Source organism: Rhincodon typus, chromosome 27 (assembly GCF_021869965.1).
Source record: "Rhincodon typus isolate 14 chromosome 27, sRhiTyp1.1, whole genome shotgun sequence".
In the NCBI taxonomy this organism is placed as follows: domain Eukaryota; kingdom Metazoa; phylum Chordata; class Chondrichthyes; order Orectolobiformes; family Rhincodontidae; genus Rhincodon; species Rhincodon typus.
In genome coordinates this window covers 8625233-8645146 of record NC_063358.1, presented here as the reverse complement: position 1 = coordinate 8645146, position 19914 = coordinate 8625233, and the positions used below count along the sequence as shown (strand labels likewise).

The 19914-nt window shown below is 41.3% G+C and overlaps 1 protein-coding gene across 2 annotated transcripts in view; it reads right to left on the bottom strand.

Moving 5' to 3' along the window:
• Window positions 1–19914, bottom strand: part of LOC109938660 (transmembrane protein 244-like) — a 38180-nt gene that overhangs the window by 4410 nt on the left and 13856 nt on the right. For both annotated transcript variants that reach the window (XM_048612876.1, XM_048612877.1), the window contains exons 2-4: window positions 17597–17682; window positions 8316–8389; window positions 1624–1749 (exon numbers count right to left, since the gene is read on the bottom strand). In XM_048612876.1, coding sequence (XP_048468833.1) covers window positions 1624–1749; window positions 8316–8389; window positions 17597–17682 — 286 coding nt within the window. The remainder of the gene's footprint in view (window positions 1–1623; window positions 1750–8315; window positions 8390–17596; window positions 17683–19914) is intronic.

Below are 19914 nucleotides of genomic sequence, written 5' to 3'. Positions count from 1 at the left end.
AGACTGCTTGACAACAATGTTGTGATTAGCTCCCGCTCAGCTGACCAGAGAACAGTTCAGCAGAAAATCTGCTATGCTTAAGAAAAGTATTACGCCTCACTGGGGTACTGTGCTGGAAATCAACCTCTGTTATTCCTGGTGCCATCACAAAAGTTAAAGATTTTATAAAAATACTCAAAATTGCTCAAATTTATCTAAAAGACCCAGTTTGACAGACAATGGACCGTGTTTCTGCACTCAAATTACAAGTAATTACAAATAAACAGATTCTAGCAAAAAAGCAAATAATCAGAAACCATTAACATATAACTGTACTAGTTAAAACTCTAACCTCATTATAAAACTCACTCTACAAACATGTACAGACAAACAAAGACAGACATAAAACAATGGGTAACAAAAAGAGATTGCTGGAGAAACTCAACAGGTCTGTGAAGAGAAAGCAGAGTTAACATTTCAGTCCAATGACCCTTTTTCAGAACTGATTTTAATTCAGAAGAGGTTTACATATATATAGGGGGATGGGGAGTAGGAAACAATAATTGAAAATAAAGCCCCAAGAGAGAGAAAATAGTGACTAGGCAAACAAAGGAATGGTTAGAGGTTGGTCTACGAGAATCAATAGCTGCAAATGGGGACCATTCGTAGCTGACAATGGGTTGTTTGTGGTAACAGACCGTGTTATTCTAGCACTCACCAGGACTAGGACACAAAAAAGAGAAGGAATAAAAGGACACCAATTTATACAGTATGAAAAGAAGGTACTGATTGGATGGGCCATTGTTGACAGAAATGCAGCACAAAAAGTTAGCCAGCAATCATAGTTTTCAGACAAGATAGGTAGACTCTGATTGGCAGGATGTTGCCATGAAAATGGTTGAGGCAAATCAGCAGGTTGCCTACGCGAATGGTCAATGGAATGTCATTTGATACAGTCCACAGGTCATTGGAACATAAAGTCTACATGCAGCACAATGCACTGAAACTAATATCACATTACCTGACATACGGTAAGTAAAACATCCATCTGGCTTCATCCTGTTAGTGGAGAAAAACCACTCGGGTTTACACTACGGTAATAACACAAGTCAGCTAGCTTCACCTGTTCTAATTTTTCAGACATCTTCCCTTTTCAGTATAATCTCAGGTAGACTGGGTACTGTTCAGGGCCAAAGTGGTGAACACAGGCCCTTTCATGATTTTTTGAGGTATACAGTGAGTGACGATTTGATTAACAAAGGACCCTGTTTTATTTGGACAAAGGAAATCGTACATTACACTTTTTCATGGAAACAGACAGGCCTTGGAGACTGTCAACCTCAGCTGCATTCTCACAGCAACACTCTGACCAATCAGAATGTACATGTCTGGTCTAAGAACTAAGATTGATAGCTAACTGGTCTTACTGCATCACCATGCCAATGATTGCCAAAACAATTAGCATCTTCTTCTCAGACTGTATAAAAAAATGACATCCCTGTGCTCCAGTCTGTTTCTTATGTCCTACTTCTGAAGGGTGTAACTCTCCTTTTAGCAATGATCCAAGTTCTGTACCATCAAGCAATTATTTCGTCATAGGTTTTATCAGAAAGCCTGGTTTGTCCAGAGTTATTGAGCACTCACCTGCAGAGCTCAGTATGACGTGGACGAGTGTAACTGTGATTGAATAGTCCCACACCCGCTTCTTGACTATTATTGCAAACAGGATTCCACTGGTAAAATATGTAAGTTCCATAGACAGCAGATTCACTGGGAGAATCAGAACAAAATGCAAATAAACGTTAAAACTGGTTTTGTATTAAGTATATAGCAAATTAATAAAACACACTAATAGAGAAATCCAAGGTGCATTCCAACTTCTTTACATTTGAATTTTTAAAAAATTACTTGGGTTTTTCTTGTTCTTAGCAGGATTAAAAGACAGCTTAGCTCACTTGCTACTGAAAATTTAATTGACGTTTTTTTATATCAGGAGTTCGCTGTTCCAAGATTCTCCTGAACAATCTCCTATCTTCTACCCTTTGTAAATTTGAGCTCATCCAAAATTCTACTGTTTGTATCCTCGCTTGACCAAGTCCCATTTGTCCATCACTCCTTGCTTGCTGACCTACACTGGTTTCCAACTGGCAATGCTTCCAATATTGAAATGTACATCGTTGTTGTCAAATCCATCAACCCCAGAACCCTCCAAGTTGCCTGCACATCACTACCCTATATGTTCCCAATGTTTATTACTGCAACATTGGCCACTATGCATTCAGCTGTATAGCCTCTAGAGGCCTGGAATTCTTTTCCAAATGTAACAAGAGATTTAAATACATGGATGATCCCCAAAGATTATTAAACAGGGATTATTTATTCCACTGGCACTAGGAAGAGGAATTAAGGGTAAACTAGGAACTAGTTACACTGTATACATGGAATGATTGTGTCGATTGCATTGGGATAAGGAATTCTTTTGTCTGACCTCTCTCCCCAATTCCAGCAAAGTCTATTCAACTGCTCTAGCTGGCCCATTTGCTCGTAGAAGCCCCGGAGAACTGCTCAATTCCTTTGTTCAATGCCTCCATCATCATCATCACTTGCTGCTGGAGGTCCTGTTACATACTTCCCTACTTGAGGCTTGCTGTGCCAGCAACTGCACATAGCTCACAATGACTGTATGCTAAGCAGTTGTGTGATGAGCAGGTTCAATGAGCTGTGATGGTTAATATACTTGACTCCACATTAATATAAGCATTCTCTTCATGACCATTGATCTGGGCGAATGGTAAGGGTTAGGGTGAGATTGAGCATTTACTAGGGAAGACCTTCTCAGTTTTTTATCTGCATCACTACTTTCCAAAGGATCCAGGCTTTGTGGAGGATCATCCATGTTGAGAGTAATCAGACCTCCACATGTTGTATGATTGGTGGAATTTATTGCTTCAGTTCCTGCCTCCCAGCAGATCCTCTCTATGCCAGTTCCAAGGCAGGATTAGGCCTTCCCACAATGAATGACCCCTGGATTCACAACACAAGTTAGTCCAGGATTCCTCATCACTATCTAACTCCACTTGAGGCACCACCCACTTACATTTCAGTTTCTGCAACACCACTGGGGAAGCTACTCACCTCCACATCATCCATCAGACTCCTGGAATCAAGAAACTTCCCTTGGTAAACCATTTATTCCCTTCCTCCTGCCAAGCTCCTGATTCAACAGCATAAGCATGGCCACCCATGTCCAGCCACTTGCTGATTCTGTGGAGTTCAGGGTCCAACACTTTCTGCATCTTGTTTTCATCCCTGATGTTCAGATTTTGGAGGAATATCCACATTTTGTTCATTGACACAGCCATTCCCATCAGAAGATGTGGTGAGGTCTAGGAGGTAGTCCACAGGAAGCACTGCCCCTAGGCCAATGAAACTGATGCCAGTTCCTACTCTGAAAAGGAGGTGGAAATCTGCATGGCTGAGATCAGATGATGTAACAAACTTCTGCTTGAGGTTGAAATAGAGTGTTCAAATACTGGAGTCCACGTGAGGGCCTGTGAAGTATCAAACTTCGAACACCCTTTCTTAACCACTCATGCAGTGTCTGATCTACTCAGCAAATAATGGAGTGGGGCGGCCAACTGTGCAGAGCCTTACACAAACCTCTTATAGTATGCCACCAGACCAAGGTACCCACACAGTTTCCTCCCTGTCTTAGGCCAGGGCCACCTTTCTACCGCTTGGATTTTCTTATCATCGCAAGTAATGCCCCCCTTGGTAACAAACTGCCCAATGTCCTGTATTTTTGGCTGGAAAATTTGGCATTTGACTTTCAAAGTTAAACTGTAACAATAGATAAGATAGTGTCTGGTCTTGCAAGTGTCTTCTTGAATGTTGAACCAAAGAAGAGTATTTCATTCAGATACACCAACAGGGACTGGAAACTAAGGTTATCAAAAGTTTTATCTATCACACAGATAAAGATGGCATGGGCATTACAGAATCTAAATGATTGAAACTTCTGCAATTGGTCCTGGACTTCCTCACACCAATGGGATGGGATCCAATGGTAAAGAATCTTTACTAGATAGCCATCTTTACTCACAATCCTCTGACTTACCAGGTCATAATAGCCGATGCCATTGTCACCTTACTGAAAAGTTGCCCCGCACTCAGTGAGTAGAAACAACCTGTCTCCTCTGGGTCTCCAACTTGCCAATTTCCATCTTTGAAATGAGGTTTAAGATGTCTCTTCTGGTTTATTCACTATCTACAACAGTAGAAGGCTTAAGGATATTTATTGGTGTTGCTGGCTGGAGGCAAAATTCTATGTTACTGAAATTGCACGATCAGCATAGGTACCCTCCCCTTTTCTCTCACAGTGATGAGGGCAGCTCCCAGACTGAAACTAAGTAAGAAACCTGCTACATGCAATACGTAATTTTCTAGCAAGGCCTGACGTTGACCAGTTGGAGGCAGCTGGAATGAGCCTTCAAGAACAGGGATGGTATGGGCAGGTAAAAGAACAGCCCAATTCTCAGCGACTCAAACAGTTCTGCAGACCCATGCAGCCTGATACTCCTTGATCACAGGGAGTAAGGTCAAAGGCTACTAACCTCTGCCAACCTCATAATATGCTGCTTATGGTAGGACACATTTTGTAAGGAGGTCTGAATATCTGTTAACATGTTCAACCTAAACACCACAGGTATTCTCAACTTTTTTCTTGCCATTAAAGTATCGGTTGGATCACAAACATACCAGAAACCACAGGCTGTGAAAAGTTATGATTGACAACAGAATGAAGAGCTCAATATAGCCAACCCCTACAAAGCAGAGACCCAATGAGGGAGGAGACATCAATTAGCTCACACCCCTCAATGGAATGCTCACTGATGAAATGGTGACAGTAGACACCATCGCTCCTGTGTCAATAAGGCACAGTGCTTCTCTATTGACAAATTTCATGCTCATTTTGAGCAAGTCCCTATCACTTCACATAAGGCTGAGCCTCCCCCTGAAGGAACCTTGCCCCCATCTGGCTTTCTGTGGGAGGTTTCACTAGTTTAACATCAGGTTAGTAGAGAAGGCCCTGTATTGGATGGGGCTCTGTATCTGACAACAATGGTGGCCAGAAATATAACAAAAGGTTTGAACACACATGGACAGTTCAAAGATCATGAAGCAGGGATTTGTTAACTCACTGGCACCAGATCATTACAAAGAGGAAGGGAAATTAAGAATAAACAATGAATTACTTACACTATGTACATGAAATGACCATGTGGGTTACATTGGGTTGTGGAATTCCTTTGACTGACTCGTCTTCCTTCTCATCAGCCTTCTTTCTAAAGACACACTTTCTTTTCCAGCAAGAGTCTATTCAACTGCTCCAGCTTCTCTTGCTCTCCATCACTACCTGCCAGTAGAGGTCCCAAAGAACGTCTCAGCTCCCTCGCTCTCAATTCCCTCCATCACCGTCACCACTGCTGCTCGAGATCCCATGACACTCAAATTCTCCCATTCTACCTTCATTCCTTCTTTAAGATACTCTTCAAATCTTGTCTCTTTGAGCAATATTTTGGTCACCTGTCCTAAAATCACCTTATCTGGTTCGGTATCAGATTTTGTTTGATAATGCTTCTGTGAAAAGTCTTGAAATGTTTCCTATATTAAAAGGTGCTATATAAATGCCAGTTGTTCCTTGGTATCAAATTAATGTTGTGGAATGGAATGTTTCCCCACAATGAATACACAATGTCAACATTGGGTATCTGCAGTAAGCACGATTAGATGTCAAGGAATTAAGCTCCTCCTATATAGTTTCGTTTGCATATAGAGCCTTCTACCGCTGTCCCACGCTGCTTCTCTCCACTTACATTCCAATTTATTCTATTTGGCAGTGCCAACACACCAAATCAGATAGCACCTTCATAATACCCATGAAAGATTTGGTTTTGATTTGATTTATTGTTGTCACATGTACCTAAGTACAGTGAAAAGTTCTGTTTTGTGAGCATCTAATATCATTTAAAATAATTTATAAATCTGCTTCAATACTGGTTTGTAGCAGCAAACTATCGTGATGGAAATTGTGGGATTGAGATATATGTATATTTGTGTATACGTTTAATTTAATTTATAACAAGTTTAGGTTTCTAGATTGAGTTAGTAACTTGAACATTTTCTGTGTGTCTGAAGTTAATAATTAACTTTTAAGTATTTCTGTAGCTGTGGTGATTTAGCTTAAAACAGTTTTTGAGGCCTGGCTTTAGAGTGAATGGGTTTGTGCACATCACTGATGGATTTTTGTTTATCTTAGATTGTTAAGAGACCAAGCAAGGTAGATAATGGAGCCTTAAGGTTTGTTGAAAATTTTGGGAAATTAATATTTTTTTAATTCATTCACAGGATGTTGCAATCACTGCTAAGTCTAACATTTATTGCCCATCCCTAATAAGCCAGAGGGTAGTTAAGAGTCAACCACATTGCTATGGGTCTGTAGTCACATATAGACAGTTGTGCTTCCCTAAAGGACATGAGTGAACCAGATGGGTTTTCTGACAATCAACAATGTTTTCATGGTCATCATTCGACTTCTAATTCCAGTCTCTTCTTCTTTGAATTCAAATTCCGCTATCAGCCATATTGGGTTTCGAACCCGGGTTCAAAGAACATTACCTGGGGTTCTGGATTAATAATGTAGCGATAATACCATCACCGCGCCCCTCACCCCCCGCCCCTCCCCCCCCCCCCCACCCCACTTTTCCTCCATGTATTTAAGATCAAGGAAAATTCCCATAGCTTAAAGAGACAGACCTTTGGTTTCAGTTTTACTTTGCATTTTGAGACAGTCCTATGAAGCCTTTGGCATAGAATAGCTGTAAAAAACCCTAGTTTCTGAGAAGGGAAGGATTATAGTGAACTAGGTTAACTTAGAGTGAAGCATTACTGTTAGTTCCAGACCAGCAGTGTTAAAAAGGTTCCTTAAAGATGAGTATGTTTAAGCTCAGATGTATGATAGCTCCAGGAAGGAGCTATCTGCAGGTCCAGTCTAAAAATTAGATACAAGGACTCTGGTAAAACTACGAGTCATGTTTTGGGTACTGTTCCAGGAGTGTGCTTTAGATACTATATAAAAGCTGCCCTTCATTTCTTTTGTTTTCATTTTCTTTTCTTTTAATCAACATTTGTTTATCATCAAAGCAAAATCTGCAGCATTGCATGTTTTTGCTTCAGCAAGAAACCACTTTGTTAAAACCAAAACAAATCAAAACATGATCTATCACAACAAGTTTCTGTCTGGGATCTGACTTGTCCGGTAATAATATGAGCTGGAATCATAACAATCGTTCCCTGCCTATGTACGTAAGAGTTGCTTAAAAATCTCAGTGTAAAGCCATTTTGTTGTGAGATAACAAAACAGTTAAAGTTTCAAGTAAAAATAGAAAACAAAGACAAACATCTGTTGGAAATGCACAGCACAATCGGTATTTGTAACCAAACAAGACAGGTTGCTGTTTTGAACATTTTTCAGTTGTCAGTTTGGACACTGTGTCCACATTTAACAGACAGTTTATATCTGGTATTAGCTTGTTCTTTTTTCAACAGACGCTAATAATCAGATCCACTTGTACTTGCAACACCTCATTTCTATTTTCAAAGTTTTTCTTTCCCAACAAAAAAATTGTTGCATTATGTTCAGTGATTTAGCTTTTCAAAGTTCATAGTCTACTTTTGACATCTCTGCAGCCTAAGTGAAAAGCATAATTGCTGAGATTAACGAGAGAGAACAGTCTAAAATAATCCTCTTAAATTGACAGTTTCAGAATTGCAATTAAGAAAAGCAAATTTCTGGGAGAACAGCTGGACAGCATTATGACACTTTCTATAGTTAAAGGTGGCACACAGCAGAATTAACATGGTCACCACCATTAGTACTTGAAAATCACACAGTAGTTTGCTCAAATTAGAAGCATTTTTTCTTATTCCTGTCACAGCATGTAATCTCTAATAATTTATCAAACCAATTATCCTTCAAAATGAATACGCTCCTTTGAAAGAAACGCAGCTGGTCAATTCATATCAAACCTATGTAGAGAGAGAAAAGCAAAATGAATAACCCAGAACCTCTGGTCAGGCAACTAAAGTCCCCGCTGATTGCAAAGATCCACATTACCTTTTCTTACAACAGCAATAAGTGGTGTTATATTGCCAGTTTCACACCTGCAATTAAATTTGGAGTGCAAGGGCACTTTTCTATCAGTAAAATTCACATGAGACTAGGACGTTATTTCAGATTTCCCACATTCATATTCATTTCAGTATTCTTTACTCACCTAGATATTTAGAGACAGACTTTTCTGCTTGTGTTTTAAAGTCAAATGGAAGCAACCCATCAAATGAATCAAGTCTGTAAAAATAAATGATAGAAACAATCATCTGTAAGAACTACCAAACAAAATAGTTACAGCTGTTCCCACAGCATACAGATTCATCATTGCATCATTTAGTACAGAAGAGGCTCTTTGGCTCATTGAGTCAGCACTGACAAAAAAAACTAAATTATATCTATACTGGTCGCACTTTCCAGCACTTGTCGTGACAAATCAAGTGCTTAAGCAAGTAACTTTTAAAGGCCATGAGATTTTCTGCCTCAACTACCCTCCCAGGCAGTGCATTCCAGACCACCACCACCCTTTGGGTGAAAAATCTTTCTTCCATTACCTCTAAACTTCCTGCCTTTCACCTAAAAATTATGCCCCCTTTTTATTGACCATTCCACAAAGGGAACAGCTGCTTTCTGTCTATTCTGTCCAGCCCCTCATAATCTTATATATGTTAATCAGTGCCTCTTCAGCATTCTCTGCTCTAAAGAAAACAACACAAGTTTATCCATCATCTTTTCATATCTGAAATGCTCCATTCCAGGCAATATCCTGGTGAATCTCCTCTGCACTTCCTCCAGTGCTATCACATCCTTCCAATAAGTGACCAGAACTGCACACAGTCCTCCAGCTGTAGTCTGACAAAACTCCTGTATAGATCTGACATAATGGTTCTGGCTCTTATAATCGACGTTATGACTGATGAAGGGAAGTGTTTCGTATGCTGTCTTAACTAACCTGTTAATCTAACCTGCCATCTTTCAGGATTTGTGGATAAACACCTCAAGATCCCTCCGTTCCTCTCAGCTTCCTTGTGTCTTACCATTCATGGAGTACTAACTTGTTTTGTTAATTCTTCTAAGGTACATCACCTCTTACTTATCAGGGTTAAAAATCTACGGTGGGATTAAATTTGGTTTAAATTTACATATGAAGATATGGAAGATGGAATATAATGTGAATAAGTGTGAAAACTTCCATAAAAAAGAAAAACAGAATATGTTTTAAATGGTAAAGATTGGGAAATGTTGGTGTCCAAAGGGACCTGGGTGTCATCAAACATTAACATGCAGGTGTAACAATAAAGAAGGCAAGTGATATGATACGTTGATCTTCATTGCAAGACAATTTGAGTATGGAAGTAAAGATGTTTTACTGCAATTGCATGGAGTCTTGGTGCGACAACACCTTGAATGATGTGTATAGTTTTGGTCTCCTTGTCTAATACTTGCCATTAGAGTAAGTGGAAATTGGCCTGTACTTTCTAGACTGTTGAAGAATGAGAGGTGATCTCAGTGAAAGTAACAAAGTTCTCACAAGGTATGATAGGATGGACATAGATACGATGCTTCCCCTGGTTGGCGGTTCTATAATCAGGGACATATGCTTAGAATATAGAATTTGCCCTTTAGCACTGGGATGAGGAGGAATTTCTACATGGGAAGGCGATGGCCTTATGATTTTATCAGTACACTATTAATCCACGAAATTCAGCTAACGTTCTGGGGAACCCAGGTTCAAATCCTGCCAATGCAGATGGTGGAATTTGAATTGAATAAAATATCTAGAAATAAAAATCTAATGATGACCATGAAACCAGAGCTGATTGTCAGAAAAAAAACCTGTCTGGCTCACAAATGCCCTTTAGGGAAGGAGATCTGCCATCCTTACTTAGTCTGGCCTACTGCAATGTGGTTGACTCTCTGGCCTTCTGAAATGGCCTAGCAAGCCACTCAAACAAAGAAATGAAACAGGACAGACCACCTGGTATCAACTAAGTCACCAGAAATGGTAACAGCAAAAACAGCTATATTGGCACTGCAAAGTCCTCCTTACTAACATGACTTCTGCCAAAATTGGGAGACTCGCAGACAGGTCACGCAACAGCCTGACACAGCCAAACTTTAAATGTCCCAGACATCATCATCTCCATCTCTTGATATGTCCTGTCGCACTGGCAGGACAGACCCAGTGAGGTGGTGGTACAGTGGTATACAGTTGGGAAGGAGTTGCCCTGCAAGTCCTCAACACTGACTTTGGTTAAACCTGAGCAAGGAAGGTTCCTGCTGATTACCATGTACCATCCTCCTTAGGCTGTTGAATCAGTGCTCCTCCATGTTGAAAAGTGCACAAAATGCACTCTGGGTACTGGATTTCAACGTTCACCGGAAAGAGTGGTTCGACAGTAGTACTATTGATCGAGCTGGTCAGTCCTAAAGGACATACTGCGAGACTGGACCTGCGGCAGCTGGTGAGTGAACCAACAAATGGGAAAATCATAATCAACCCCATCCTTAGCAATTTGTCAGCTGCAGATGTATCTGTCCATGACAGTATCGCTAAGAGTGACCATCACACAGTCCTTGTGGAGACAAAGTTCCCATCTTTGCATTGAGAATACCCCCACTGTGTTGTATGGCACTATCACTGTGCTAAATGGGACAGACTTCGAACAGATCTAGCAACTCAAGACTGGGCATCCATGAGGTGCTGTGGGCCATCAACAGCAGCAGAACTGTACTCCAGCACAATCTGTCACCTCATGGCCCGGCATATCCCCCACTCAACCATTACCATCAAGCTAGGGAATTAACCCTGGTTCAATGGAGTGTTCAGGGGAGCATGCCAGGAGCAGTACCAGGCAAACCTAAAAATGAAGTATCAGCCTGTTAAAACAACCAAACAGGCTATCTGTATGCCAAATAGCATAATCAGCAAGTGATAGACAGAGCTAAGCGATCCCACAACCAGCTGATCAGATCGAAGCTCCTCAGTTTTGCCACATTCAATCGTGAATGGTGGTGGATAATTGAACAATTCACTGGAGGAGATGCCTCCACAAATATCCCCATCCTCAATGATGGAAGACCCCAGCACATCAGTGCAAAAGATAAGGCAGAAGCAATTGCAGTAATCTTCAGCCAGAAGTGCCAAGAGGATGATCCATTTCGGCTTCCTCCAGGAGGTCCCCATCATTACAGATACCAGTCTTCAGCAATTTGATTTATTCCACATGATATCAAGAAACAGTTGGATGGCCTGGATACTACAAAGGCTATGGGCCCTGACAACATTCCAGCAACACTGCTGAAGACTTGTGCCCCCAAACTTGCAGCTCCTGTAGCCAAGCTCTTCCAGTACAGTTACAACAGTAGCATTTACCCGACAATGTGGAAAGTTGCCCAGGTATTTCCTGTACATGAAAAGCAGGACAAATCCAACCTAACCAATTACCCCCACCAGTCTTCTCTCAATCATCAGTAAAATGATAGAAGGTGTCATCTGTAGTGCTATCAAGCACACCTGCTCAGCAATAATCTGCTCAATGATGCCTAGTTTGGGTTCAGCTAGGGCCACTCAGCTCCCGACCTTGTTGCAGCCTTGATTCAAAGTGAAATTGACAGCTCTTGACATCAAGGCCGCATTTGGCTGAGTGTGGCATCAAGGAGCCCTAGCTGAACTGGAATCAAAGGGTATCGGAAACAAACTCTGCTGGTTGGAGTCATACCTGGCACTTACGAAATGGTTGTGGTTGGAGGTCAGTCATCTCAGTGCCAGGACATCTCTGCAGGCATTCCTCAGGGTCGTGTCCCAGGCCCCAGCCATCATCAGATACTTCATCAAGACCTTCCCTCCATCATTAGGTCACAAGTGGGGACGTTTGCACAAAGTTCAGCACCATTCTTGGCTCCTCATACACTGAAGCAATCCATTTCCAAATGCAACAACATCTAGACGATATCCAGGCTTGAGCTGAAAAATGACAGCTACCATTTACACCACATAAATGCCAGGCAATGACCATCTCCAATAAGAGACAATCTAACCACCATCCCTTGACATTCAATGGCACTACTGTAATGACTGTAACGAGGCCAGCCAACTGGATCTCATAGAATATTAGTTCCCTGATTGGAGCTGTTAATCTGATCTAATCAGGGATCCTTGGCTCACATATAGAAGTGGTGTGTGTCAGAGATACTGACACTCTGCTACCTGACTCTGTACGAGGCAGTACTAAAGTCGATGACTGTTCATGTGTAAATAAAGGCTGACTTGATGACAGGGTACTGATCTCTATGGAGTTACTTTCAGTTACCATCACTGAAGTCCCCCACTACCAACATCCTGAGGGCTATACTAACCAGAAACTCAATGGGACTTGCTGCATAAACACAGTGACTACAAGATCAGGTCAAAAGCTGGGAATACTGCAGTAAGTGACTCATCTCCTGACTCCCCAAAGCCTAACCTCTATCTGCAAGGCACAAGTCAGGAGTGTGATGGAATACTCCCCACTTGCCTGGATGGATGCAGCTACAACAACACTCAAGAAGCTTAATACCATCTAGGTCAAAGTAGCCTGCTTCATGGGCACCACATTCACAAACATGCACTCCCTCCACCACTCACACACAGTAGTAGTGGTGTGCACAATCCACAAGATGCAGTGCAGTAATTTGCCCAATTTCCACACTAGGGATTCTATGATGCTATGAATATGCAAGATCCTTAGTCAGAACCTTGCAAACCCACGGCCACTTGCATGTAGAAGGACTAGGGCAGTGTATACATGGGAACACTATTACCTGCAAGTTCCCCTATAATTTGCTTAATGATGTTACAGGTCCACAAAGGATCTCATATCCCTAGCGCAGCACTCATCCCTGGAACATCTCGACAACAGACACCTACATCAGACTCCTGCTCATTGACTACAGTTCCACCTTCAACACCATTATCACCTCCAAACTGATCTCAAAGCTCTGTGACCTTGGTTTCAGCTCCACCCTCTGCAACTGGATCCTTAGCTTTCAGACCCACAGACTGCAATCAGTGAGGATAGGTAACTGCACCTCCTCCACAATAACACTCAACACTGGAGCCCCTAAGGATGCGTTCTCAGCCCCCTACTGTACTCACTGTACACCTACGTCTGTGTTGCCAAATTTTGAATGAACGCTATCTACAAGTTCACAGACAAACCACCATAGTAGGATGGATATCTAACAATGACAAGTCAAAATACAGAAGGGAGATAGAGGGTTTGGTGACATGGTGCAATGAGAACAACTTCGCCCTCATCATCAGCAAAAGTAAAGAACTGATCATTGACTTCAGAAAGAAAGGGGAGGAGGAGAACACCGCCCGCTCCCTCCCCCACCCCATCTACATCAACCGAACTGAGGTCGAGAGGGTGGAGAGCATCAAGTTCCTCGAGGTGATGATAACCAACAACCTGTCCTGGACTTGCCACGTAGATGTGATGGTCAAGAAGGCACAACAATGCCTCTTCTTCTTCAGCGGCTCAGGAAATTTGGCATGTCCATAAGGTCCCTCACCAACTTCTACAGATGGACCATTGAAAACATACTGTCCGGGTGCGTAATGGCCTGGTATGGTAATTGTTCTGGCCAGGACTGTAAGAAATTACAGAAGGTGTTGTGCACAGTCCAGGCCATCACAGAAGTCAACCTTCCATCCACGGACTCCATTTATACGGCTTGCTGCTGCAGAATGGCTGCCACCATCATTAGAGACCCATCGCACCCCAGTAATGATCTCCCACAACCTCTTCCATCAGGCAGAAGATACAGAAGCCTGAACACCTGCACCAGCAGGTTCAGGAACAGCTTCTTCCTGGCTGTCATTAGACTGATGAATGCACTCTCTATCTCAAATAATGTTGATTTTGCTAATATTGACCTTGCCTTGAACACATCCTGTACAATGTAACCTGTGTGCCTCTGTCTGAGTCTTCTTACAACCTCTGGTCTGTACATCCTTGCTTACTATGAACTGCCTGTACTGCTCATAAACAATGCTTTTCACTGTAGTTCAGCACACGTGACAATAAATCAATCAATTAAGTCACTCACTGCCCTGAATTGGAAATATACCGCTGTTCCTTCAGTGTTGCTGGGTAAAAATCCTGAAATTCCCTCCATAAAGTTTAATGTGTGTCAGTCTATAGCACATGGACTGCAGTGGATCAGGAAGGCAGCTCACCACCAACTTCTCAAGTGCGATAAAAATGCTGGCTAGCCAGTGAAGCCCACATCCAACAAGAGAGTCGAAAAACTTGGAGGGTGGGTGAATCTTTGGAATTCTTTGTCCCAGAGGGCTGTGAAAAATTAATTATTCAGCATGTTCAAGACAGAAATCGATAGATTTCTGGAGTCTCATGACATCAAGGGATATAAAGATTGCACAGGAAAACAGTGTTGAGGTGGATGGTTACCTAACTAAATACAGGCTGAATGGCCTACTGCTGATCCTGTTTTCCTAAATAAAAATTACAAACAAGACTAGCTGTCCAACAGCACTGTCCTATATAGACTTATTGCACTGATTACATGTTGCTCACCAGCCCCACCCAGCAACAGTCACATAATCACCTTGGTACCCTTTCCATCTCTCTCCTCGACTTTAACATACATTTGCATATTGGAAAACCCACTTGCATTTATTGAAAATTCAAATATTCAATGGCTGCTATATTTTAAACAAGATTCATTGGAATATAAAGTGACCACCATTGATTAAATTATTCCTGGAGATGTCATCATGTGACATCCTACTTCCAACCAATCCAACCCCAACTTCCCACTATTGTCTATCCATCACATCCATAGTCATGGCATCCAGCCAATTGGAAAGTTAACAGCCAAATGGATGACTTCTGACTTTCTAAAGCCATTTAACTCCTTTTCAATATCTATGCAACCAAGGAATCTATGGGAAAAGGGTACAATTCTTAATACATCCATGACTTCTTTAATTTCAGGATGTTGCTCGCAACTGCATTCCGGTGATTAATCTTCAATTCCTAGAAACAAGCTGGAAAATAATTCCTAACAAGCCAGAAAGTAATTTCAGAGAGCTTTCATAAATGCAAAATTCTGCAAATGCTAGAAATGTGAAACAAATGCAAAGAATGCTGGAGAAACTCAGCAGGTCTGGCAACATCTGTGGACAGAAAAACAGAGTTAACATGTCAAGTCTGATATGACTCTTCTTCAGAAAATTCAAAGAACAGTCATACCAGACTTGAAACATTAACTCTGTTTCTCTGCCCACAGATGCTGCCAGACTTGCTGAGTTTCTCCAGCATTCTCTGTATTGTTTCAGAGTTATTCGCCACTTGTGTTTTCAATCCTTCTGTATCGGCTATGTTAAAATGTTTGAGTAAAGTGAATGAGTCAGCAATTAAATCAAGACAGTTGCGAATGTTGTATTAGGTGCCTTCCTGTATCAGTCCGACATACTTGGTCCTCTAACATTTATCCATGTGCTCAGGTGCTCTTTATCAACTGTATAAAAAAGCTCTCTTTACATCAGTGTTGTGAGATTAGCATTTTCTCCTCGACTCCTGGGGTTTGCTGAAGAGTGAATTTGTGACACTACATTTCCAATGGGAGTCTGAGCTATTTCAAGCCAATGTCGCCAATTCTGGTATTTGATTTGCTGAGCATTGTATGGCTCCACATATAAAATGAAATAGGGAAATCAGCCTCATTGCATAAGTGGTGTTGTTGCATAACAACAAATTATTAAAACGTGTTGGAAGAAATTTCAGTCATTGACTTATGTTGGGCTCCCAAATATTAGGGGAAAGGTCACAGCATAGTGATCTTGTCAACTGATAACTTAAATCATTCACCCAGCCTGAAGGACTGAGAACATGGGTTCAAATGCCACCAGGGAAGTGGATGAACTTTCAATTCAATTAATGGATCTGGAATTCTAAGAAAATAAGACCATAAGTTAAATAATCATTTACAGAATTATAAAATCCCTACAGTTTGGAATCAGACCATTCAGCCCATCGGGTCCACAGTGACCTCCAAAGAGCATCCCACCCATACTTACTTCCCCCATGCTATCCCTGTAACCCTGCATTCTCCTCTAATCCACATAACCTACACATCCCCGAATACTATTGACAATTCAACTTGGCCAATCCATCTAACCTGCGTATTTCTGGACTGTGGTAAGAAAGTGGAGCACCCAGAGGAAACCCACACAGACACGGGGAGAATGTGCAAATTGCACACAGATAATTGCCTGAGGGTGGAATTAAACCCAGGTCCCTGGCATTGTGAGGCAACAGTGCTAACCACTGAGTCACCATTCTATCCCATTCAGCACACAGAGTTTGCGCCATCATTGATCATGGCTGATATGTTTCTCAACCACATTCTCTTGCCTTCTCCTCACAACTTTTGATCGCCTTACTAATCAAGTACCTATCTATGTTTGTGTTAAATACACTGAATGACTTGGTCTCCACAGCCTTCTGTGACAATGAATTCCACAGAGTTACCACCCTCTGGCTGAAGAAATTCCTCCTCCTCTGAGTTGTAAAGAGTCATCCCTTCATCCTGAGGCCCGATCATCAGATCCTTGTCTCTTTTACTATTGGAAACATCTTCTCTATGTTCACTCTGTTCAGGCCTTTCAGTATTTTTTAAAATTCAAATAGGTCCCCCCTCATCCTTCTAAACTCAAGTATGGGCCCAGAAACCTCAACCGCTCCTCATCTGAGAAACCCTCCATCCCCAGGATCATTTCTGCAAACCTCCTCTGGAACCCCTCCAACACCAGCACATCTTTCCTTTGAAACAGGGCCCAAAACTGCTCACAATATTCCAAATACAGTCTGACTAGAGCCCTATGCAGCCTCAGCAGTACAGTTCTGCTCTTGTTTTCTAGCCTTCTTGAAATGACTACCGACATTGCATTTGACTTCCTAACTGCCAACTGAACCTGCAAGTTAACCTTAAGAGAATCCAGACTTCCGAAGCAATCTCCTGTTTAGAAAATAGTCTACACCTCTATTCTTCGTAAGTGCATAAGCTCACACTTTGCTAAATTGTATTTTATCTGCCACTTCTTTGCCCACTAGCTCCAAGTCCTTCTGTAGCCTCCCCACTTCCTCAATACTATCTGTCCCTCAACCTATCTTTGTATCATAAATGGTCAAATGCTGTAAAAATTGCTGACGATAAAACAATTGATGGAAAAACCCATCTGGTTCATTAATGCCCTTTAGGGAAGGAAAGCTACAATCTTTATTCTATCTGGCCTACATATGACTTCAAACCAACAGCAATGTGGTTGAAATGGCCTTTTGTGATGGCCACATCTCATAGAAGAATATAAAATAATGTTTTCAGACATTTTTCCAGTAGGGCTAGTAATCAAAGGAAATCTTTCCCCATTCAACTTACCTGAATGCTCCAAAACAAACGCTTCCAATCATGTAGTACAGAGTGTAGAATACCAATGAACACTGCAACAAATTTAAGAGGACAGTCTGAAAATAAAAATGTAAAGCCAAATTGGTTAGGTTTTTATACACTTGGTCTGATCTTCAACTATGTGTAACAACGACAGCAATATTAACCTAAATCCGCTGCCAGGAAACTGACGGAATCAGGAGCAACAATGTTTTACATGCTGAATAAAAACATAGGTTGCTGGAAAAGCTCAGCAGGTCTGGCAGGATCTCAGAAGAAAAATCATAGTTAACGTTTCAGGTCTGGTGGCCCTTCCTCAGAACTCTGTTCTCAAAACTCTAAGTTCTGAGGAAGGGTCACTGGACCCAAAACGTTAACTCTGATTTTTCTCCTCAGATGCTGCCAGACCTGCTGAGTTTTTCCAGAAACTTCTGTTTTTGTTCTTGATTTACAGCATCTGCAGTTCTTTCAGTTTTAATAGTTTATACCCTGCCTGATGACGAGTCATTGAAGTCTGCAGAAAATAGGGAGGTGTGAGCAACTTTTCAAACTACTGGTTTGGCCTCAACTCAAGTATTTTATCCAATTCTAGATGTCCAAGTTTAACATTATATATTCCAGGAAGAATGTGCAGGCACCGAAGCAGATGAAAAAAAAATTACAAGAATGGTTCCAGGGAAGAGGGACTTCAGTTGCATGGAAAGACTAGAGGAGCTAGGATTATCATTCTAGAAAAGGCTAGAGGAAATAGGATAGCGATGTTCAAAATCACAAGGAGTTTAGACAAAGTAAATAGGGAAAACCAGTTTCCATTGGCTTAGGAATTGAAAACCAGAGGACTCTAATTTCAGGTTAATGGCAAAAGAACCAGAGGTATCAAGGAAAAAAAGAAACCTTTCTTAAACAGCACATAGTTTGGAGGTAGCATACTGTTGCGAAGTTTGGTAGAGTATTTGTGGATTGGGAAGCAGGAATTTAGAATTTGGTGTTGTAAAATGTTAGGGGGGAAAGCATTGCGTAGTCCCTTTAAAAGATGTGTTTTTTCTGTCCTTAACAGATTCAAAATGAATGTCTGTGAGCAGCAGCTTGAAAGTTTTCAAGTACACAGACAGCACCCAAATTGAAACATTTGTATCAACAGGCTGTATGGTTAGCAGTTTTTACCAAGACAATAAGTTTTTGAATTTAGCCAATCAATTTGAACCAGGCACTTAGATACTAAAAACCAATTAAATTTAAATACGATGGATTTGACAACATACTACTGTACGCAATATTGATACATCATCAAGGGTATAAAAGAAGGGGGCAGTTGGACAAAACCCCAGAGAGATAACTGCCATCTGCCAGAGTTAACAGCCCTCAGCTCTCAAGGGAGAATCGCTGACTCTCACAGGCAGAAAGCATCATCTAAATAACAAAGGTACCAAAGGCACAGCTAGCAAATATTCCTGACAGAGGAATGGATGGAGAAGGCACATAGCATTCCGGAAGACATGTAACCTAGCTGTAATTTTGAGAGACTAAATTCTTTTTTTTAATCTCATATAAATGGGAGTTTTATTTATTGGAACAGCATACCATTAGAATCTTGCTTTATTCAGGAATAGTTAGTAGTTAGAAGGGGTTTATTTGATTTGTTAATAGTTTAGTTAATTTGTTCACTGTTCAAAAAATAAATTGTTACTTATTCATTGTAAAGTGAGTGCCAGAGATTTATTTTATTTAAGCACTAGTAGTTGCTGAAAGGCAGATTACACCACGTTTCACACTCCTTTTACAGATTATGGGGTGAGGTGTTCCTCTTTTGGGTGTTTTGGTTTTAGTTCTCAGATGGGGGTCAACCTCCACTTTATAACAGTACACTGCTTGAGAGTTGATGTAAGCGGAGTCAATTATGATTTTCAAGATGGAACTGGGTAATTACCTGAAGAGAAAGTAATTGCAGGGTTAAAGGAAAAGAGTGGGCAAGGAGAGCTGAGTTGCTGTTTGAGAAAGCTGGTGTAAGGCCGTCCGTGCTGTAACCATTCTATGATTTATTAAGTAGAGATGAGCAGGGTACATAAAGACAATTCTCAGTAAGCTTGTTTAAAATTATCCTAACCTTACTATACATCAGTTATAGAATTGTAGAATCACGATAGTGTGGAAGCAGGCCATTTGGCCTGTCGGGTCCATACTGACTCTCCAAAGGACATCCCACCCAGACCCAACCCCCTACCCTATCCCTGTAACCCTGCATTTCCCAGGCTAATCCACCTAGCCTGCACATCTTTGAACTGTGGGAAGAAACTGGACGACCTGAAGGA